The sequence below is a fragment of the Saccostrea echinata genome, unplaced genomic scaffold, assembly GCF_033153115.1.
Source record: "Saccostrea echinata isolate AGI-Se365-2 ecotype Australia unplaced genomic scaffold, CSIRO_AGI_Sech_v1 ptg000014l, whole genome shotgun sequence".
Taxonomy (NCBI): Eukaryota; Metazoa; Mollusca; class Bivalvia; order Ostreida; family Ostreidae; genus Saccostrea; species Saccostrea echinata.
The window spans coordinates 13,801,051-13,822,122 of record NW_026889763.1 but is presented as its reverse complement, the minus strand read 5'-3'; the positions used below and the strand labels follow the sequence as shown (position 1 = coordinate 13,822,122).

Here is a 21,072-nt window from a genome sequence, read left to right as displayed (position 1 = left end):
TATCCAGTCCAGTGAAAAAAGGGCGTTGTTTTGGTGCAGCTACAACAGCACTTGAAGGAGAGAGAGAAAGAGTTAGATACGGCAGTCCCAACGGACAACTCGAGAACAAAACATAAAATTTATGTGTTTGAATGGTTATTTGAGAAAGAATTCAACTCTCTGGAAAAATATATTATTTAAATCCAAAGAAAATCATAAAATCATTGTGAAAGTTTGAAAACATTGAATTGTTTATTGTTTGTGAATTTATTTTCAAATGTTTTGTGTGACCAATACGTCAGAGGAAATTCTACACCAAAAATTCTGAATATTTTAAGCAGTTGTGCTGTGATTAATTAACAAATGAGAGGACACGGAGATAGACATTTCATTTCTTTTATTTTCATTTTGTTGTTGTTGTTTACTTTTGTTTATTAAATTTTGTTAAAATTTATTTCTTGTTGTTTCCTTGATTTATTCAAGTTCTAAAAGATATATAACCCACATCTCAACAGTGTCCTCCTTGAATGTTAAAGTCTGAAATATTGCATGGTGATGCATGACAGTGGTCATTTTGATACATATCTTATAAGAGAAGCAGAGATTTACCAACCAAAATTCAGATAACGCGGCGCATCACTCGTCCTTAGCCTGGTTCCCTGTCCCTGTTATGCTTCGTATATATACTCCACGACACTAGGCCTTGCTTTGGCAAGGATAAGCCAGGAAACAAGGCTTCATTCATCCTCTACCTACAGCCTTAGAGGGCGGACGTTGCTTCAAGTCTGTGAGTTATTTGTTATCAAATATATTTGGTGACAAAAATTATTTCATCATGTTTTCGATGGGCAAAATTCAGTTGTCATTCTAGGTCACTCAATTGTGCCTTGTTTTCACGAACTTTTAAAATATGCTGACGATATTGATATTAGATATTTAAAAAGTCTTGATCTTGAAAGAATGCATATCGTTTAGTATACAGGTGTGAAGGTGGAAGGAAGGGTTACGATATAAGATTTAAGAATATAAGAAAAATTGCTTTAGGCCCCGAAACAGTTGTTTTAATAACTAGGGAATAACTAACGATATAATTGCTAGACTAAGTACAATCCCCCATTTTTAGCCGCAAAAAACTTCAGCTATAATACGGTTGATGAATTGCCGATTTGTTTCGAAAAAAAATTGTCTGCAAATTATTGTCAAGTTTTAACGTTAATTTCGAGTACAATGAAATAGCAGACAAAGTGAATGTGGTACTGAAAGGCTCATTGCCATCATTGGCTTATTGTGTGTTTTGGAAACACGGGAATTATTTTGTTTCTCCCTGTGAAGGAGATTGTACTCGGAAATTTGTATGTTACGGAGTTTGCTTGAATAGACAAGGAACTGTACATTTACATGTATAATGTAGTGTAAGGGAGCGTTAATTTCAGACAGAATAAATGATTTTCTAGAAAATAAAACAAGATTGTAATTTTTTTCCGTTGTTGCATATATCACATGGATAGGGATAAATACAAATAAGGACTGTGTTCGAAAATTGGGTGAAGGCATTGTTTTAATCTTTGGGGAAAAAATGATAAAATAAAAAGGTTTTGATGTTTAAAAAACTTCGTAACCAAATTGTTCCATCTTTGCAGAATAAAAGGACAAGTTAATGTCAGGGTCTTGCAATGGAGTTACTTTCGAAGATAATGACCTGAGTAACTTTCAGGAAGAAACAACAGAAAAACTTCAAGGACTTAAAAACCAACTTTAAAGCTATATTATATAACAGTTCTCTTTATAATTGCTGGTCTGTTGAAAAAGTTATTTCATTTTATTAAGAAAACTCTCCTATAAATATCATCAATATGTACAAACATGAAATTCAGAATGAAATAGCACTCTGTGAACAAAAATTTTCTCATATTGCACATAATCGGCCTGTTGTATCCAACAAGAATAGCTAAAGACGGTTTCTCTAGAGTTATCTACAGATCCCTAGATGACGTCATAAATACAGTCAGTAAAACATCGTTAGAAACTCGCACACTGTAAACAATAAGCAGAATTTATGTTAGGTTTTAAAAAACAAATTTCTCTTCAAGAAGTTATTATCCTGGTTTTTTTGCAAATGAATAAAATAAAAAAAATTATCATTATTCTTTTTCAACTTAATAAACACTTTCATAAACTTAAATAAAAAATCACATAAAAACGACCAAACAAAGGGGGAAATGAAACTAAACATGTAATGAATGCTTGAAAGGAAAGGTCTGTGTTTCCAGTACCGTTATGTTGTTTATTTGGCACGCTTTGGTGCTTGCATACACAGTACACAACCCCTGAACATCCTTTCTTCCGAACACAGGCGCTACCACGCACCTTGACTTCTTACTCTATTGTTGTCTCCAAGGTGAAAATTTAACAGGTCCCTTAGGCTTTAGGGAATCGATCCTTTCAAGTCCGCTCTGGTTTCTGAAATATAAAATATACGTCAAGTGATAAATTTTGAAATATTCTAATATCAATATTATTTAATTGATTGCCTATTGTTGTCTGTCCTGCTAGAGCTATTGTAATGTATTCTGAGATGTAAAAGCTGGGAACACCTGTTGTCGGATGAATCTTGCTGTTTTCTCTCTGTGGTTAATTTTTTATTCGTCTTATTTGTCAACGATTATTTATTGTTATTTTTTATATGAGTTATTACGTGTTCTCAGTTATTGTCTGTTGTTCCTTGTTGTTCTCACTTTATGAAAAAAGTTATCTGATCTCGATGAATGTTAACAATTATTTTCTGTTGTTAATAGTCGTGTTTTTGTTAATTTGCAGTTATTGTATGTTGTCAGTAATATTCTGTAGTCTACATTTTTGTCAGATGTTATCCGCTATCGGATATTCTAGTGGTAGGCATTCACTTTTGGATCGGGAGGTGACTGGTTCGATTCTAGTTCCCCGCCCCTACCTACGCTTAACATAGGTAGTAAATGTTTCTTTGCCGAATGCATTAAATGTGAAAGTCACGAGTCTTTCGAATGAGATCTTAAAAACCGAGCCTTACCGTCTCACGGTAGGCGTTGGCATGATAAAGAATCCTTTCTGCTAAATGAACTGAATGCAAAGTAAAGGTCTAATTAAATTAGAAGCCCTTCATTGGTATATGGTGACATCTCATATTAGTGAAAAAATCTCGTTAGGGACGTAAAAACAACAATCAATTTGATGTTTGTGTGTTATTTTGTTTAGTTCATATATAACATAAGTAATCAGTGTTGTCAGTTGTTTTTTGCTCTCGATTATTTCTTCTATTGATTTATATCTGTTGTTTCTGATAATGTCTTATTATCCACAGTTCTTTGTATACTATCAAATGCTAGTATAGTTCGTTTATAATCAGTTATTTCTTGTTGTGCAGTTGTGCATATGACTGGCAATTGTCTTGCATGTATTTTTTTTTGTCTATCCGCGATCATTTGATTGTTATCCATCCCTTATTGCCTGTTATAACAAATTATATAAATACTTTATGTAACATTGAAATTTTCACCCTAAGAAAACCACTGTTAACTGAGGTGCAACCGAGGTAAACAATGGTTTTCCACGGGGTGAATTTTTTTTTCAATATATCCCTTACTACATGCAATTTTTAAATATTATACTGAATGTATTAGAGAAATACATATAACACTGAACCGTGCAAGCATACATTGTGCGCATTCAACATTTTTGGAATATCACCCGTCGTCAAGCAATGTTGACTGTTGTTTCGTGTTGTTACGCTGGAAGGCGGGGCTTCACGTCAGCAATGGTATTAATGTGTTTAACGTATTCTGTAGTTCACTGTACCTCAAATGTTGAGGATATATATGAAAATATAATTATGTCCAGAGATTGGGGGAACTAATGAGTACCTAGTTTGAAATAATTATTGCAGTGTGACCTACTATTTTGTAGCAACTGCATCTTCTGGGGCAACTGGGAAAATAATTGAGGGTAGTAGTCGTTCTACAAGACGCTCGGCTGTCTCTGTAAATCTCGTCAGAGATTTACCGAGACGGCCGAACGTCAGTTGAAGGAGACTAGTAATGTAGATTTTTATCATACATGTATTTTTGGAAATAAGTGACGTGTACAATTTTGACATCAAGGGTCTAAGTTACTATTATTTTCGTACAGGTAGGGCAACAAAACGCAAAACTTCAGATCATTTGTCTTTTCAAGAGATGATAAAATAAAGCTTACACGGTACAGTTTTTCTATACCAAGAATGTCCTTCCATGAATTGGAGCATGTGTATTCCAGTGAAAAAGACTAACGTACACTGTAGTTGCTAGCACTCAAGAACACTAGCAATTAATTGGTGAGAAGTGGTACACATGACTACATAAAATTGTAAGTGGTATTCATCCCAATAATTTAATTCTGAATCATTATCATGGTCGAAGTTTCATAGAACCCCAACAACTGCTTAGAAAACCAGAAGTCATGGACAAGACTGATGCTTTACTGGTGTATACTAACTCTTCATTGTTTATCGTATATTGTCTGTTGTTTTATCTGCAATTTTATATATTATATGTTTATGCCATTAAATATCAAGGGCCCTTTTTACAAAAGAACTTACGACTATATAAGACTAAAAACTTAAGTTGACTGTAAAATCTTGCAAAATTAATTATTCTGTTTTAAAATTGCTAGCATAAAAATGTCTTCATAATTTCTTTTCAAAAAGATTCAGACCATTTTCAGTTCAATGTAAAATAGAAAGTTATCAGCAGAATTAAATTTTAGTCTTAGTCGTAAGTTCTTTTGTACAACGGGCCCCTGGGCTCTGCGTTAGAAATGAATGCTATTCTATAATGAAGAAATATATCTATAGTCCACTTGTGTAAAAGGTCAAATCACATCAAAACTTTAGGAGTAGCAATGTAAAAGAATTCGAAGAAATATCTATTTTCAGTACCCCTTGCAACACCTTTTGTCGAAACGAAATTAGATCAATTAGAAGTATGTATCCTAGTCTTCTTATTTACCAAGTCTTATTGAAATTGGACCAAAACTGTAGGAGGAGTAGTGTTTTGAAAGAATTTCAAAGAAATTTTTATTCTTATTAAACATGGCAACATCATTTGTCGAAATCAAAAGCTGAAACAAAGAATTATGTATCATTGTGTAGTGTACTTGTGTACCAAGTCTTATTGAACTTGAACCAAAACTGTAGGAGGAAAAGCGTTTTGAAAAATTGTTGATAGACAGGCGGACGGACGCTTTACCAATGCATAGGCTCTTCTGGTCTCTTACTAATAAAGCTTAAAGAATATAAGAAAAAAAGTGTTCATCTCAGTTTAAGGGAATCGGATTTAATGGCGGATCGTTTCTTCCCCCCTATTATACTACTATATACATGTACTATATTTTTGCGGTCAGATTGACCCAAGACCCAGTGCTACTACATTAACATTTTTTTATTTAAATGATAACTGTGTGAATTTCTGTTCTACTTTTTTCCATTACATATAAGAAGTGAACATATCTATTGTATTAATGACGTGAAGTACGAGATGAAAATATCATCCGGAAAGAAACAAAACATTACCTGAGTACTGTGAGCTGTAAGTTATTTCCGCTTTGTCGGATCAGGTTCTGTGCCTGCGCATGCGTAAGTTGTCTTGAGTCGTAGTTATTAATACCCAGCACCGAGTCCCCCGCAGACAGTCGACCGGCACAAGGACTATTAGGCTGTACCTAAAGTAATGATATTAACACAGTTATTTAAATACAATAAGAAAAACAACTGGTAAATCAAGATGTAACCACGGGTTAACCAGGGACAATCCCTATATAAATGTGTATTAAGGAATAAGATGTTTTTTAATGAAAACTTGGTAATAATTGGCATGCGAGGATGAGGATACAGTAATTCGATAAAAATCGTTTAATTCGCCCTTCCTAATTATATTTCAATCTTACAGTTATCATAATTATCCTACATCTGGGTCAAATTTGATACATTTATAGATATAAATAAAAACAAAAAGACGCATTGTTTTCATTGCCATCCGTATATCTTCTAAATCACCTTATTTGTCACTCTTTCTAAAGTAATGATAACCAAATAAGGAAACAAAAATAGTTCAAAGGTCACACTAGATTTAGTTGCACAACTGTAGCTCTCTGGTTGAGAAAATTCGGACAGGCAAACCAGAGAGCTACAAAAACCTTCGCTTTACGGCGACGTTTTTTGGCTCTCGATTTGGGTGTTACTCTAAAGTATATGCATTTCTTGAAGTATGGTATCTGTTTTCACTCTTATTTATGATCTTTATTTACCTTTAGGGGGTGTTATTTAAGCATAAACCCATCACATAAAATAATATGTTGACGGTGCGACCGTTGGGGCGAGCGCATTGTTAATAATTAATTTTAAGATCCGCCTCTTCAAACCGTACGAGACATTTGGAACGTCTAGAACGTGATGACACATGAGGTCGTATGTTAGCTGCATTTCCATCAACGAAGTTTGAAAAGTGCGAAAATTTTAACAAAGAACGTAATCTACTATCTGTATTCAATATATATCCATTAAATTAGGGCGAGTTTATCTTTTGTGAATTTTTAGTTGTTGTTACCGCGCGAACGAAGTTAGTCGCGAGAACAACAAGCGATACATTGTGGGTCCAGAATTGATGCGGGAAAAAATTGTATTGCATAAATGTGCAGTAGTCCGAATTTTCTCTTCGCCCAGGTGTTGTCGTTAGAGCTCGCAGTGACGAGCGGCGCTTCGCGCCGCTCGCTGCGCTCGCTATCAACAGCAGTAAAGGAGAAACTTCAGGAGTACTTTTCAACAATATATTCGAGAAGTGGTGTAAACCAGATGTGGATACTTAAAAATTCCAAGGAACTTTTGGAAAATTTGAAATCACAAAATTTTACCAAAATCAATAACATAAAAACTTACGACTTTTCAACTCTGTATACAACCATTCCAAATAATAAATTAAATTTCGGGCTTTTTGACATCATCAACAGCTGCTTTTTTAATAAAAATGGAACTCTTTAATTTACTTACCTTGTCATTGGTCATTTGCAACACTATTTTGTTAAAAAAAACCACTTGTACACATTGTACACACAAATACTCTGAAGTTGACATTAAAAAGATGCTTGAGTTTCTTATTGATAATATTTATGTGGTTTTTGGATACCAGGTCTTCCAACAATCTGTTGGAATTCCCATGGGTACAAATTGCGCCCCGTTGCTAGAAGACCTATTTTTGTATTCATATGAAGCAGAATTTATTCTAAATCTTATACATGAGAAAAAGAAATCTCTTGCTGTGGCCTTCAACTGGACATTTAGATATATCGAAGACGTATTATCAATTAACAATAGTTATTTCCATTCAGATGTGAACACGATATATCCCAGTGAGCTTAAAATAAAAGATACCACAGAGTCTGACACATCTGCTTCATATTTGGATATTTTACTAGAAAAAGACGTTAATGGTAATCTAACAACAAAGCTTAATGATAAACGTGATGACTTTAACTTTTAAATCGTCAACTTCCCTTACTTATGCAGCAATACACCCTCATCACCTGCATATGGGGTGTGTATCTATCATTTGATTGGATACGCCAGAGAATGCTCTACGTTTGAACAATTCCTAAAACGAGGTAAGTTATTGACAAACAGGTTGATGAAACAAGAATCTCAACAGCCTCGTTTAAAGTCATCATTTCGTAAGTTCTATGGTCGATACAATGACCTTCTCAGCAAATACAACTTATTATTAAATCATATGCTGACTGACGTTTTTCATACAAATTGTTACGCCATTATTTACACACTGGATTGTCGACGGAGTTTTCAGATCATGACAAGGAGCACAGGGCGGATGTGACCGGTCGGCAGGGGATGCTCAATCCTCCCTGGCACCTGATCCCACCTCTGATATTTTTGAAGGTCCGTGTTTGCTCTGCTCCCGATTTTTATAGTTTTAATAGACTTTGAGCTTGAATACTGTTCGATATCTCCATATTTCATGGATTGGTGGAAAGCTGACATTCCAGGGTTATATTGGGCTGTTTGTAATCGTTGAAAGGTAAATAAAGTATAAGGAATACAAGTAAAATAGGGTTGATTAAATTATATCATCCTTAAGCAGGGAAACATAAATAATACAAGAAATAATACCCGAAGCGAGGGACAAAAAAGTGTCGCCGTAAATCGAAGGTTTTTACAATGCATGGATCTATAGTTCTCTGGTTTGTCTGTTTATTTTTTTTTTTCAATCAGAAAGCTCCATTTCGACAGCTTACACAAGATGTAGTTATGAAGATTTAATAGGTATCGTTATAATTGACAAGTCAATCGGTAAATGCATTTACAGTCAAAAAATTAAAAGCCTTCAATGGGTTTAACATTTTAAATAACTTAAAAGTTCTTTTATAATACATATAAATTCAAATTATCTCAATTATAAATGTGGAGCCTATGCCATGATCCAAATTTAACAAGATGCGAATTAACCAGTTTGGTCTTTAAATCAGGTTCGATAAACAAAGTATTTTTCTCTCCAAACTTACGTCTTCGAAAAGGAGGTCACACTCATGATTTAGAAAGGATAAAACTTTAATGTTTAATGATTTTTATGTCCCCGTATCGAATATTCGGGGGTATATAGTTTTTGTCCTGTCCTGTCCGTCCGTATTCCTTGTGATAAGACCTTTCTTTGGGTACCATCATAGTTGACCTTTTGACCTTGGGGTTTGACCCTTTAAATATCAACCACTTTGACCCTTTGACCTTGACCTTGGAGTTTGACCTACTTTTGAAAAACTTTAACCTTGACCATAACTTTTGAACAGTTGATGCTAGGGCTTTCATATTTCACATGTGTATCCCTTGTGATAAGACCTTCCTTTGGATACCAACAACTTTGACCTTTTGACCTTGATCTAAGAGTTTGACCTACTTTTGAAAAACTTTAAATTTGGCCATAACTGAACAATTGGTGCTAGGGCTTTCATGCTTTATATATGTAATCCTTCTGACAAGACCTTTCTTTGGATACCAACCACTTTGACCCTTTGACCTTGACCTAGGAGTTTGACCTACTTTTGAAAAACTTTAAACTTGGCCATACCTTTTGAACGGTTGGTGCTAGATCTTTCATACTTCATATATTTGAAGCTTGTGACAAAAACTTCCTTTGGATACCAACAACTTTGACCCTTTGACCTTGACCTTTCAGTTTGACCTACTTTTGAAAAACTAATTTTGGCCATAACTTTTAAACATTTAGTGCTAGGGCTTTCATACTTCACATGTGCATTTCCTTTTGATACCAACACTTTTAGCATTAACCTTGACCTTGGAATTTGACCTACTTTTAAAAAACTTTAACCCTGACCATAACTTGTGAACGTTTGGTTCTAGGGCTTTCATATTTCACGAACATGTGTATCACTTGTAACAAGACCTTCCCTTAGGGACCCATTTGAGCTTGCCTTTGACGTTCTACTTACTTTTAAAAAACTTTAACCTTGGCCATAACTTCTGAACAGTTGGTGCTGGGGCTTTCAAATTCCCATGTATATTCCTAGAGACAAGACCTTTCTTTGGGTACCAACATTTTTGATCTCTTGACCTGGAGTTTCACTTGCATTTGAGAAACTTTAACCTTTACCATAAGCTGCCATATGGGGGCATCAGTGTTTCACAAACACATCTTGTTTCTTTTAAGATGAGGTCAGATTTTATATTGCACTGGAAATGATCATTTGAGACAGAAGGTAATTTTGTTTTTCAGTGTTTTATATGTATATCGCGTTATATTTTTAAATCTATTATTTATCAGGCACAAGCGCAAGATTCCAGAACTATATAATTTCATTTAATCTATCATGTCATTCCCGTAGGAAACCTGTGCAGTAGTCATTCATATATAGCTTAAAGATGTGAACATTATAATCACAATGGTTTTACCAAAAATAAGATTACTGCTGGCTGAACTCACAGCCAGAATCACATACGACGATTTGTTACCTGGGAATTTCCGAAACAGCTATGGTCGTAATAAAAATGAAATTAAATCCCGAATATGACCTTGAACTGAGGATGTTCTGTCAAACAGATGAGGGAGAACAAAGAAATCGTGGCTCATTTCCGATGAATCTTGAAATGGTTGCAAATTACTTTTTCAGAGCTAAATCAATTTCCTCTGTCACTTTTATTTCTCTCTATTTTGTTCCATCTGTTATTAAGACTAAGTCCATGTAACTGTTTTAAATGGTGGAAATGACGATTATATGACTTTTGTCCTCCTCGTTCTTCAGAAATGTTAATGTTTATAGCATTATTCTGACGCATTATCCTAATTGAAATTCACCGTACAGCAGGAAGCAAAGCATTTTTTTTTTCAAACGGGCTATAAATAATCATTCTGAAAAGTATCACCCACTGATTGGAAATGGACGTTTATTTAACAGGTGAAAATCTCTAACGATGTAAAAGTATCATACCAGTGTAAAAAGGGCCTTTAACATACGACATTTGTCATCGTTTTTCATTTTGATGTTTTATGTTCATTTATCGTTCCTTGATAGAAAAATGTTGGATAATCCTATAAAGGCATTCTGTCTATCGTCGGTAAACTTTAACATTTTTGACTTCACCAAACCATTGGACCAATTAATTTCAACCAAACGTACCGAAAAAGGCACTCTCTACCATCGGTTCATACATTCACTCCTGTCATTGGCTCGCGTGTATCACAGTGATAAGCACAAGAAATAAATATTACGTTTGCTTTAATTCATTATCATTAAATGCTTGCACTAATGGTAGATATTTATTAAGTAGATATAGAAACTATATGTTTGATTTGAATTAACCCTTGGAATATCACGATTTTTACTTTATGTCAAATATCTCGACGCTAGTTAACCCGTTGTATAGGTGTCTGAGAGAGGAACGAACGACAACTCTAAGAGGGAGATTGGAACAAAAGGTTTTGTAAGGCCAACTTTGAAAGAATGTTCGTTGCCCTCTCCCGACTCAGGATGAAAAAATTGGGTCGTAAATTTTTTTCTCCAGAAAATTTCAATTTCAATGCAGAATTTTTAAAAATCTATTTCCCAGAATGCATAAAAATAATTGATTCTTGGAGCTTAAAAAGTTTTGAGTTGGGCCATTTTTAGCCAGAAGGAGAGGGCAACCAAACAATTTTTTAAAGATGGCCTTATTTAAAAGAAAATCTTCTCAATAAGCACTTGCCCATAAAGATACAAGTTACGTGAAAGCTTCCTAAATATGAGTTTGATCAGATCATTGCCCCTGAGGCTTGCCTAGGGCGACAAAAGGTCGTGAAAGTTTTTAGTTATATTCCATATAGGCGAAAAGGCTGTAGCTTACACATCATTTTCTTAAGTTGAAAAGTTGATATACTGCAGTATGGTTGAAAATAGGGAAAAGATGATCACAAAACTTGACCATGATTTCGTTTGACGTCAAGTTTTATATAAGAATATCTAGCAAAAATCTATAAAAAAAACTTCTCAAGAACAGAAGGGCACCATTTATCACATGAAAAAAAATTAAATAATAACAATTACATGTAGTTGAAGGTGGCCATAGTTTTCAAAATTGTTCATGTCCAATTTCTAAAACATTCACATTAATTTCCTCTACATTAGAAATAAATGATAAAAAAAATTCGGGTTTTGATTTAAACAAATATAAATATGTTACTTTTAGGTCTGTAGAAAGTTTGTCAGTGTTCCCTCAATAAATTTGCTAGTATATACTATTCATTAGAAAACATAGCTTCATATAATTTACTGTTTTACCCACTCAAATACGACCGAGGAACTTTTTCTGAAATTCTGTGAGGTTATGCCCCCGACACCCCCCACCACCACCACCACCACCACCACCAAAGTGAAATTACTTCTAATAGACCTAGTTTTGTATATAAAATAATGAAATTGCCACTTTATGAAAACACCAAATATAGTCTTGTAATAAAAAAATATGTTAAACCCAACTCTTTCTAATTTTTTCTACATATGTACACACTAAAGATTGCAATTCATATTGATTAAATAAGTATGCCTCTTCTTGAAATTTATATTTAAATTTGTGTTCACAGTAAAGGGTTAAAGTGTTATACAGTAAGTAATTTAGTAATTTTTTAAAGAGAAAATTTGTAAAGTGTGATATGGAAAAATTAATAACACGTGTTCAAATATAAAATCATTGGGTTCTCAGATTAATTTTGGATGTAATTAAATGAATTTGCAGTGTATATAAGGGTTGTTCACATTTACACTCAACAGTTTTTTTTTATTACAGCAAACACAAGCCTATTCCATGGATTTTCCCAACGATTAACGAGGATTTTCTTATAGTGTGATTTGACGTCAAATCCGGAAGGTATCCAAATCAATCTAACCCCCTTCCCACCCAAACCACTTTGGAGCATAAAAGTATAAATCACGTAAATCATGTTAGATTTTTTTCACTTTTTCTAAGAGGGCCTAAAAGGGGGGGGGGTCATTGCACATGCCGTTATCCCCTAGAATTGACTGTCTGCATTCTTCATGGTATTCATTCCTTATTTCTACTGCAAACTGTTATTATATTTCATTATTTATAATTTTTTTAAAGCAAAGATCGATGAACCAATAGAAGAAACAAGAAAAAAAATGCATTACATAAAATATGGTCTGGGTTCTTTTATTGACAGATGGGATGATTTCTTGTATAAGTTTAAACAATATTTATTCAAAATATTGAATTATATTGGGCAACAGGCATACAATGCCTATAAATACCCTCTCTATCCTAGAAGTGTATGGATAAAGCTGGAGGATGAAAGTATATGTAGAAGGCAGCCAATAGTTCATTAATTCTATTTTGATGCAATGTTTATGGGCGGCGGAAAGGGTAAAAAAGACGTTATTGCAAAACGAAAAATCTATTTTGCAAAAACACATATTGAAACATAACCAAACAGCTTAAACTCAATTGGAAAACGAACGATCATCGATGTAAAAAGAATAGTCATAATCTGAATTAACGCTAGAGGGCACGCGTCTGGAAATTAGAGGAAACCATAAACATGTCTCTGTATAATTTGATTTTTTTTATCTATTACATGTAAGATATTTCTTTGCACTGCTGATCAATGAGTAGCATTATAGACATGTACATATATTTTGTATAGTTTTATTTAAAAAAATATATGTGAGTTGATCACAGTTAAATCAACACAGCATGGAAATGTTTGCAAATTAATGGTAATAGTTGTGTTTCTTTAGATTTTTTATTTAAAAAGTCTTACAGTAAAACACGCTTATAACGAAGTGTCAAGGACGAGCGATTTTGCTTCGTTAAAATCTTAACTCTTCTCTTATAATTGTTAAAGTTCATAATATGTTTTAAAGCCATGTGGAATGAAATAAATTCTCTGTAAGCGTCAATGCATAATAAGCTTGTTCACTATAAACGTCACCTTTTTTGGCCCAGTGGTTCATGATGACACCACCCTATTTTTTTACTTTTCTTGATTGTCTCCCCTTGGAAGCGGGCTTGAGCTTTTATTTGAACAATTTAGAATCCCATTTACCAAAAGATGCTTTGTGCCAACTTTGGTTAAAATTGGCCCATTGGTTCATAAGAAGTTTAAAATGTGAAAAGTTTTCAGATGGACAGACAAACAGCTAGACGGAAGGACGCCGGGCAATGAGTGATTAGAAAAGCTCACTTGAGTTTTCACAAAAACCTGAAAGTTGAAAGACAATTAATTAACTTCTATCAAATTTTACTCCGTATGGTTTACTGTAATTGTGTGCATTATTATATGAATGATCAGAGCGATGATCTGAACTTAGTTCATTGATTTATCAATTAACGAGTAGTATTATGCAATGAAGAACAGTTGGTAGGGGTTAAATATATGTTTTCATTATCTTACAATCATTATTTTTATAAAAGTTATCTCCCTTATCAGACGGTCAATGTACCTTTATTCTGCCTGATGTACAAACATTGGCAAAGAGTGGCGTTATGCGCTCTGGTATGACTTTGTTGATATACAACAAAAGCTAATAGACAAAGGCTTTCACAGTCGGAGGTTTATATATATACTCCCAAGATTTCTTAATAATTTCACGCGTTGCATGGGGGAAATAATGGCACGGATCCAGCTTCCAGAGAGCTTTTCCAGGGGCGCGTGACGCGTGCGCGCATTCACACAGTTGTGAACGACCGTTTTTCTGATTAATCTCCGGAACAAATAACAAGCCATTTTCTTTCGATAAGTAACAGTATTTAATAATAATGTATAATTATTACAAGGAATTATCGAAGACAACTGATCAGCAATAAATCTTCATTTGTGTTGTTGTCAGACATATTCCAGTATAGTATACCGATTCTCATTAACTCTAGTTTGAAACATTTTCTTAATCTTTTGATCTTTTTCGTTTTTCCGAATGTAAACAAAAATTGCGAATGTTTTCTATCTAATGCATAGCGATAAATTGATACGCGGATGGTGCTTGAGACGTCGGGATTTATCAATCAAATGATAACAAACAGGCATGTGTTCCGAGTGCACTGGTCTGCCTCATACTGTACCTGAGGGGGTCTGGGGGTGTAGAGAAGCAGTTCTTCGGTGCATGACTGATATGTGATTTCGAAAAATTTTAAATTTTGTTTTTTGTTTTTTTGGAAAAGAAAGCCCATATTTTTACTGTTATTATTAAATGTATCATCATAACAATGTAATTTATGTTGTATTTTATATGTCATATGTATTATATTTTATATATCATCATTTACAAGCAAAGAATGATTGTATTACTTATTTAGATAACACCATGGTTGTGTCTATTCTACAGTACAAATCATGAAAATGCAAAGACACTTTAAACTGATCTGCAGTCTGTTATAAACTTTTGCATATGATACAATAATTAGAACAATCTCCTAGAACAATCCGTCAGGAATGCGCTCAGCACGCGCACTGATGCGGTAACACGTGGCTCACTTACAGATGTCGTAATTAGAGGCGTTCCGTGTCATCTCGTTAATGAGCAGGTGAGTCAGGAATCAATCATTCCAATCAAAACAAATACTCACATGTCTACGGAAAAATCCTGAGGAATATACTTTTTAAAAAATTTCAATTTTAAATGTTTCCTAAAATAAATATTTAACCAAGGAACTATGCTTTAGTACATTAGTACTTGCATGCGTGGCGGATCAAGAATTTTCGAGTTTTGAATAGTGGAGCATTGAATAATCAGGAATGGGAAGGCTTGTTGTAGTTCATATAGAATTATTTCAGATTTATTTGATTGAATATCTTTATCGGATTATAAAATCTCTCAGACCACACATTGCTTGTAACCATGGTAATGCTGAAATGCCTCCGATACGCTTAACTTACGTGGGAAATTAGGAGGAGGGGGGCACAATGTACTTTTGATCTGAGCACTGACCTTTTTAATGGTGAGCTGCTGTCTGAAGTCCTGACCCCCCTGGAGCCGGAATCCCCAGGGTTCCATCACATTCTGCTTACTCATCTGAATATTCATCGTCGTCATCTTCCCAAGACAATGACCACTGTCACAATGATTAAGGAATCCTTTCCCAAGAAACCAGGCTTCTCCTCACATTCAGCACTTTACGAGGTAGGATTGTCGAGGAGGAATACAGAGAGTTATTAATAGAACTCACTCTCCTCCCTAGATCTACAAATTGTTCTCCCAGGTAAGCGATGTTTTCGACAGTAGATGTTACTCTGTGAGATTCTGCAGACGGCGCTACGTAAACAATTGTTGGATCTCTATCACATTCCGATAAATTCCGGCAGGTGCCATAAAAGGAGATCCCAGAACGGGTCACGGTATCAGGGATTTATCAAAATTTGTAAACACACATTAAAAAATAATACTGAATGATTATAACTGTAATCCAAAGTATAGGTTCAAAAGATATATTTTAATACGTGTTCTCATAACGACCCCCCCCCCTTCCTTATGTTCATGCAATAAATGAAACACAAATCACATCGCTGCTTATGGGGCTTGTGTCTACGTATGCTGCCTATATTAAAGCATTAACATATACATAATATACGTAGTAAAAATGGTTTTAAGGATATCCTCTCCTCAGCCAGGAACAATAACTCGTATATTATTTAATTGAAACCGTGTCAAAATGAAGTTTGAAATACTTCGTATTTCCACCATGGAAGATTTATAGTTCTTAGTGCGCTCTTATTTAACAACAAAATAAAAATATATTTTATAATTTAGTGAGTAAAAATTAACACATCCTCTGGTTATTAATCATCTTTCAGTTATAACCGGACAAGAATTTTGCAGTTTTCTACCAGTGATCTTTACCTTGTCAGAGAGACCTTGGATCAAGATCATGACACAGCTATGGATCATAAGCAATCTCTGTATCAAGGAAGAGCTCCCAGCGATTTTATATTACAAAGTTATTATAGCATGGACAAGAAATTAATTTTTTATCTGCTAGTGACCTTGAACTTACCAGAACAACCTTTGTTCAAACTCAGGACAAACCCTCGATCTCAAGCAATCTCTGTTTCAATAAAAGTTTTTAGTAATTTCCCCTTATAGATTTATTGCTCAGACAAGAATTTTATTTTTCTGCCAGTGACCCTGAACTTGCCGGAATGACCTTAGTTTAAAGTCAAATCAAACCAGTGGATCATGATCAATCTTTGTATCAAGTATGAGCTTTAAAAGGTATAGCCCAGATAATAATTCTACACTTTTCTGACAGTGACCTTGAAGTTGCCGGAATGACCTTAGGTCAAGGTTAAGACACACCACTGGATCATAAGCACTCTCTTTATCAAGTTTGAGCTTCCAGTGATTCTCCATTTACAAAGTCAAAGTTATGGCCCAGACAAGAATTTCATATTTTTTATGCCAGTGACCTTGAACACCCGTGCCCCCCCCCCCCCCCGGTTCCTACGGCCATGAGTTTAGACTGTCTGTTTGGTGCTAAATCTATTATGGCGACATAATTGATTTAAACTCAATTTTTTCCCGTACTTTCCTTCTGTAATTGAATTATGTAGAAAATGAAGCATTTTCATGGCGTTCAATTTGAAATCATGTCAAAAGTAACCCCGACACCTATGTTCAATTAAATATCATTTTAAAGTAAATCAAGAAGATAAGAAAAAACGTTTTCTGGGAGACTGGACAATATTGATATATTTCCTTTCCTAAAATGGAAAAAAAAACTCCAGAATTTATACCTAATTTTCTTCATTTTGCATTGAAAATGCCGGTTTAAAATATGTTTTATTCGTTGAGTTTACCTAAAAATTATGTCCCGATACACCTTATTTTACCAAGCTATATTTGGAAAGGATCATCAAAAGAACTCGTTTTCTCAAATTTGAAAAATCTGTAGGCACCTTTCATTTACTAGATCTTGACCTTAAGCTTCATTTTAGTCTAAAATATATTAATTTGGTTTATAATTTTTGTATGCATGGCCGTAGGAACCGGGGGGGGGGGGACTGGGGAACTATTTGGTAGTTGATAGTGCCCCTTCGACTCAAAATGTATGGCTGTGCCACCCCCCCCCCCCCAAAGTGAAATTGCTTCCTACGGGCCTGGTATGTATCTTTTTTATTTTTGAGAATCAAACATGGATTTTTCCTTTCTAGTAATAGTAAAAATGACGACTTCCGTTCGTTGACAATTGAAATGAGGAGTTGCAGGTGTAAAACATGAAAAATCCCAGGTTTGGAATTACATTTGGACACAAATTAGCGATGCATCAATTTATCAATAATCTCTGAAGTGTCGAAAGTCGTCTGTCGAAGTCGCCAACCTTGTTCTCTTATAGTATTAGAGAGTGTAAATTTTTATTAAAGGTTAGTTTTAAGTTAAATTCTGGATTTTTCAATTGTATTGCTTCCTGAATGTGTGACTGAAACTATTTTCTATATTAAAAAAAAAAAACATCGAAGAACCCTTGGGGTAAGGGGGGTTCCGTCCCCAAGCACCTTTGATTTTAATAAGTTCCACTGTTTCACAGTGTCAGGTGTAAAGACGAATAATGCCCCCATAGAATAATGACCGGGGGTCATTTTTTTCGCCGTCGAATAATGACCCTTTTGCACGTAGAAAAAGTGTCATCACCCTAAAAATTTACATACCCCACGTGAAGAAAAATGACCCTCATAGAATAATGACCCCCTTTGGATTAAAGCGGATTCAAGTTGAAATTTTAAGGTGGCAAAATAAAAATAATAAATCAAGAGACCTGTTGGCCAAAATGCTCACTTGAGCAAAATTGGGAATAAATCGATGATATGTTGATCTCATTACATTATACAATTATTGCTGTTTTTAAGGTCAATGCGATGTTTCAGAATCGAGGAGCTAAAGATTCATCGGGCCCAAAGGGCGAGGAAATCATTGTTTTTCGAAAATCACTGATCGTCCTGACAGAAAAAATCAGCAATGATTGTTTAATAATATGATTCAACGATTAAATTGATACAAACTGATTAAGCAGACATGTAAAGTTTCTTGTTTACATTAGTAGTATAAGCAGCCTGGATGGGCGGGTCAACTGAGTGCACTTTTTGTCCCCCCAGATCCTGGATGGGCGGGTCAACTGAGTACACTTTTTTGTGTGCCCTGGGTGGTTCAACACACACACCCTGGAAAAACCCAAGCAAAAGGGGAGTTACGTTTGATCTACGTTTGTGCTGAGTCAGGCATAGGCATTACACACAAAAACTTGGCATCGATTCAAATCACAGCTCGGTATGCATTGTGACGTCATGTGTGTCATTCACACAGAGCTCTCTCTCTATTTTCTGAAAACGGAAAAAACAATAACACAGTAAAGTGTGTAAGATGATTTATTCAAATAATGTGTACATAATTTTACTTTTTCTTCTGGAGTTTCAGGGTCTTCTCCGTCTGGGTAGCAGAAAGTTTTCTCTTGTTGTTAACTGGAATCTGCTTTTGATCCTTACTAGTCTCTATTTTCTTTTCTAGATTACCAATCTCATTCATTATCACTCCTAACACAAGAATTTCAGTAATCATGTCTTGTTTAAACTCACAAATAGTCTGTTGAAGTATCTCCATTACATTGGTCATTTGATCTAAGATATCACATATCAAACTTCTTTCATTTCCTTCAATACTATCCTGTGTCTCTAGTATGGGTGCTGGTGAATTCATGGACTTTTCCTCTGCCATATTTCTACGTCTGTCAAGTTCCAAGTGCCCACTAAGACTGATCCTAAAATTTCCGGCTCTGCTTTATATACCCTTTTTCGTGTGCAAAAATAAGTTTGACTTACGTTTTGTACGTACTCTGTACGTCTCAATACGCAGTCTTGGATCAGCTACCTATGCATTGTGACGTCATACACTCTATAAATACAGCCTTTCTCCGACTTTCAGCTCATTTTGTTGTTAGATCTATCAAGATGAATTTTGATAGTGCATTGAAACAATTGTTACATGCACAACAACTTATGAGATGGAAAAAACGGGAGAAAGAATTAGAAAGAATTATTTCTCGACAGAGAACTAGAGAATTAGTTCTCAGGAAAAAAAATGCAAGACTGGTAGAAAGAATCCAGAGATCCAAAGCCAACCGAGCTCAACACCTACAACGTTTACGGAATCTACCTGAAGAAGAACCTTCTCCGTCTTCATCACCACCTTATTCACCACCCCAGAAGCCAAAGGCCATTTCCCAGTATTACCAAATGAGACTCAATAAAGCTAAGCATTCCAGAAAATTTAAAGCTAAAGAAGATGTCTACAGTGTGAATTTTAAAGAATTTCCAGAGGAGGAAAACAGAGGATTTGTTCGGCGATTATTTAAAGACATGCTACAGAATGTCAAATATCAAATGCAGTGTAACCCTAACGATTATGTACGCCTGAACATTCACCACCCTTCTCTGGATTCCGACATTTGGTACGAGTTTACTCAATGTAAACATTTGAACGAGGACGTCATTTTAAACAAAATAGAAGCCGTGCAACAATCCAAGAAAGATTTTAAACTGAGAGACGGGTCTATGGAATTCGACATGTTTCATGTCAAATATCCAGAAGGCAGTGGTGGACAGAATACCAAACACCTGATGGTCAATAAGGAGAGTTTTAAGAAGAATAAACGATGCATCGATCAGATCGACAATCCTTGGGATAAATTTTGTTTAGCTCGAGCCATTGTAGTCACCCGGTTACACAGTCAAAAACCGGAAAATCCAGAGAGTTTAGTTGAATGGGAAAAACAATGGCTACGTATGCGGAAGGGTGATGTAAGAGCTAATGACCAGAAAAAATGAAGCTATAGCTCTCATGGAACAAGCCGGGTGTGACATCCATCAGCCTTGTGGACCCGAAGAATGGGGGAAATTACAACAGGTGTTAGCCCCTCGCTATCGATTGAAAATATTTCAGTTCAAGTCCACCTCCTCTAAACTCAGTTTATAGCCCCTTTACAAAGGCTGCGGAGATGGAACTTGTTTAAATGTTTTGTTAGACGACCATCATTACGATGCTATTTTATCTATGCCAGGTGTGACGGGCAATCAATACTATTGTGATCATTGCGATGTGGGGTACAGGAACATTACAGAGCATCGTACCAAGTGTCCTTACCGCTGTTCCTTTTGTTTAACGGACACTCCCTGCCCTCCAGACGGGAGCCACATTCAGTGTAGCCAGTGCCAGGGATTTTTTCAGAGCAGAACTTGCTACGAAAACCATTTACGACCTCACAGTAAGAATACGGCCACAACGGTATGCAGTTTAATGGGACGATGCGAGCATTGTGAGAAATGGATGCCTAAACGATTACTCCGTCATCATCATTGCGGAGGACAGAAACAATGTAAGATCTGTAAGAAAACTGTAGACACAGATCATCAGTGCTACGTTCAACTGAAGCCTGAGAAAAAGAAAAAGAAAGGCAAGGAGACATTACAGGTTTATGTTTATTTCGATTTCGAATGTACACAGGAAAACGGCATCCACGTCCCTAATCTGTGTGTG

The 21,072-nt window shown here is 35.2% G+C and overlaps 1 protein-coding gene across 1 annotated transcript; it reads right to left on the bottom strand.

The window, feature by feature from the left end:
* Positions 1–1,779: 1,779 nt before the first annotated feature.
* On the bottom strand, positions 1,780–15,895 carry LOC133186774 (PDZ and LIM domain protein 1-like). Its single transcript, XM_061322079.1, has 3 exons — positions 15,481–15,895; positions 5,561–5,709; positions 1,780–2,439 (listed from the first exon to the last, which is right to left on the bottom strand). Exons 1-3 carry the CDS (start codon positions 15,583–15,585, stop codon positions 2,361–2,363), a joined length of 333 nt encoding a protein of 110 aa, XP_061178063.1. The 5' UTR covers positions 15,586–15,895; the 3' UTR covers positions 1,780–2,360.
* Between the last annotated feature and the right edge of the window lie 5,177 nt (positions 15,896–21,072).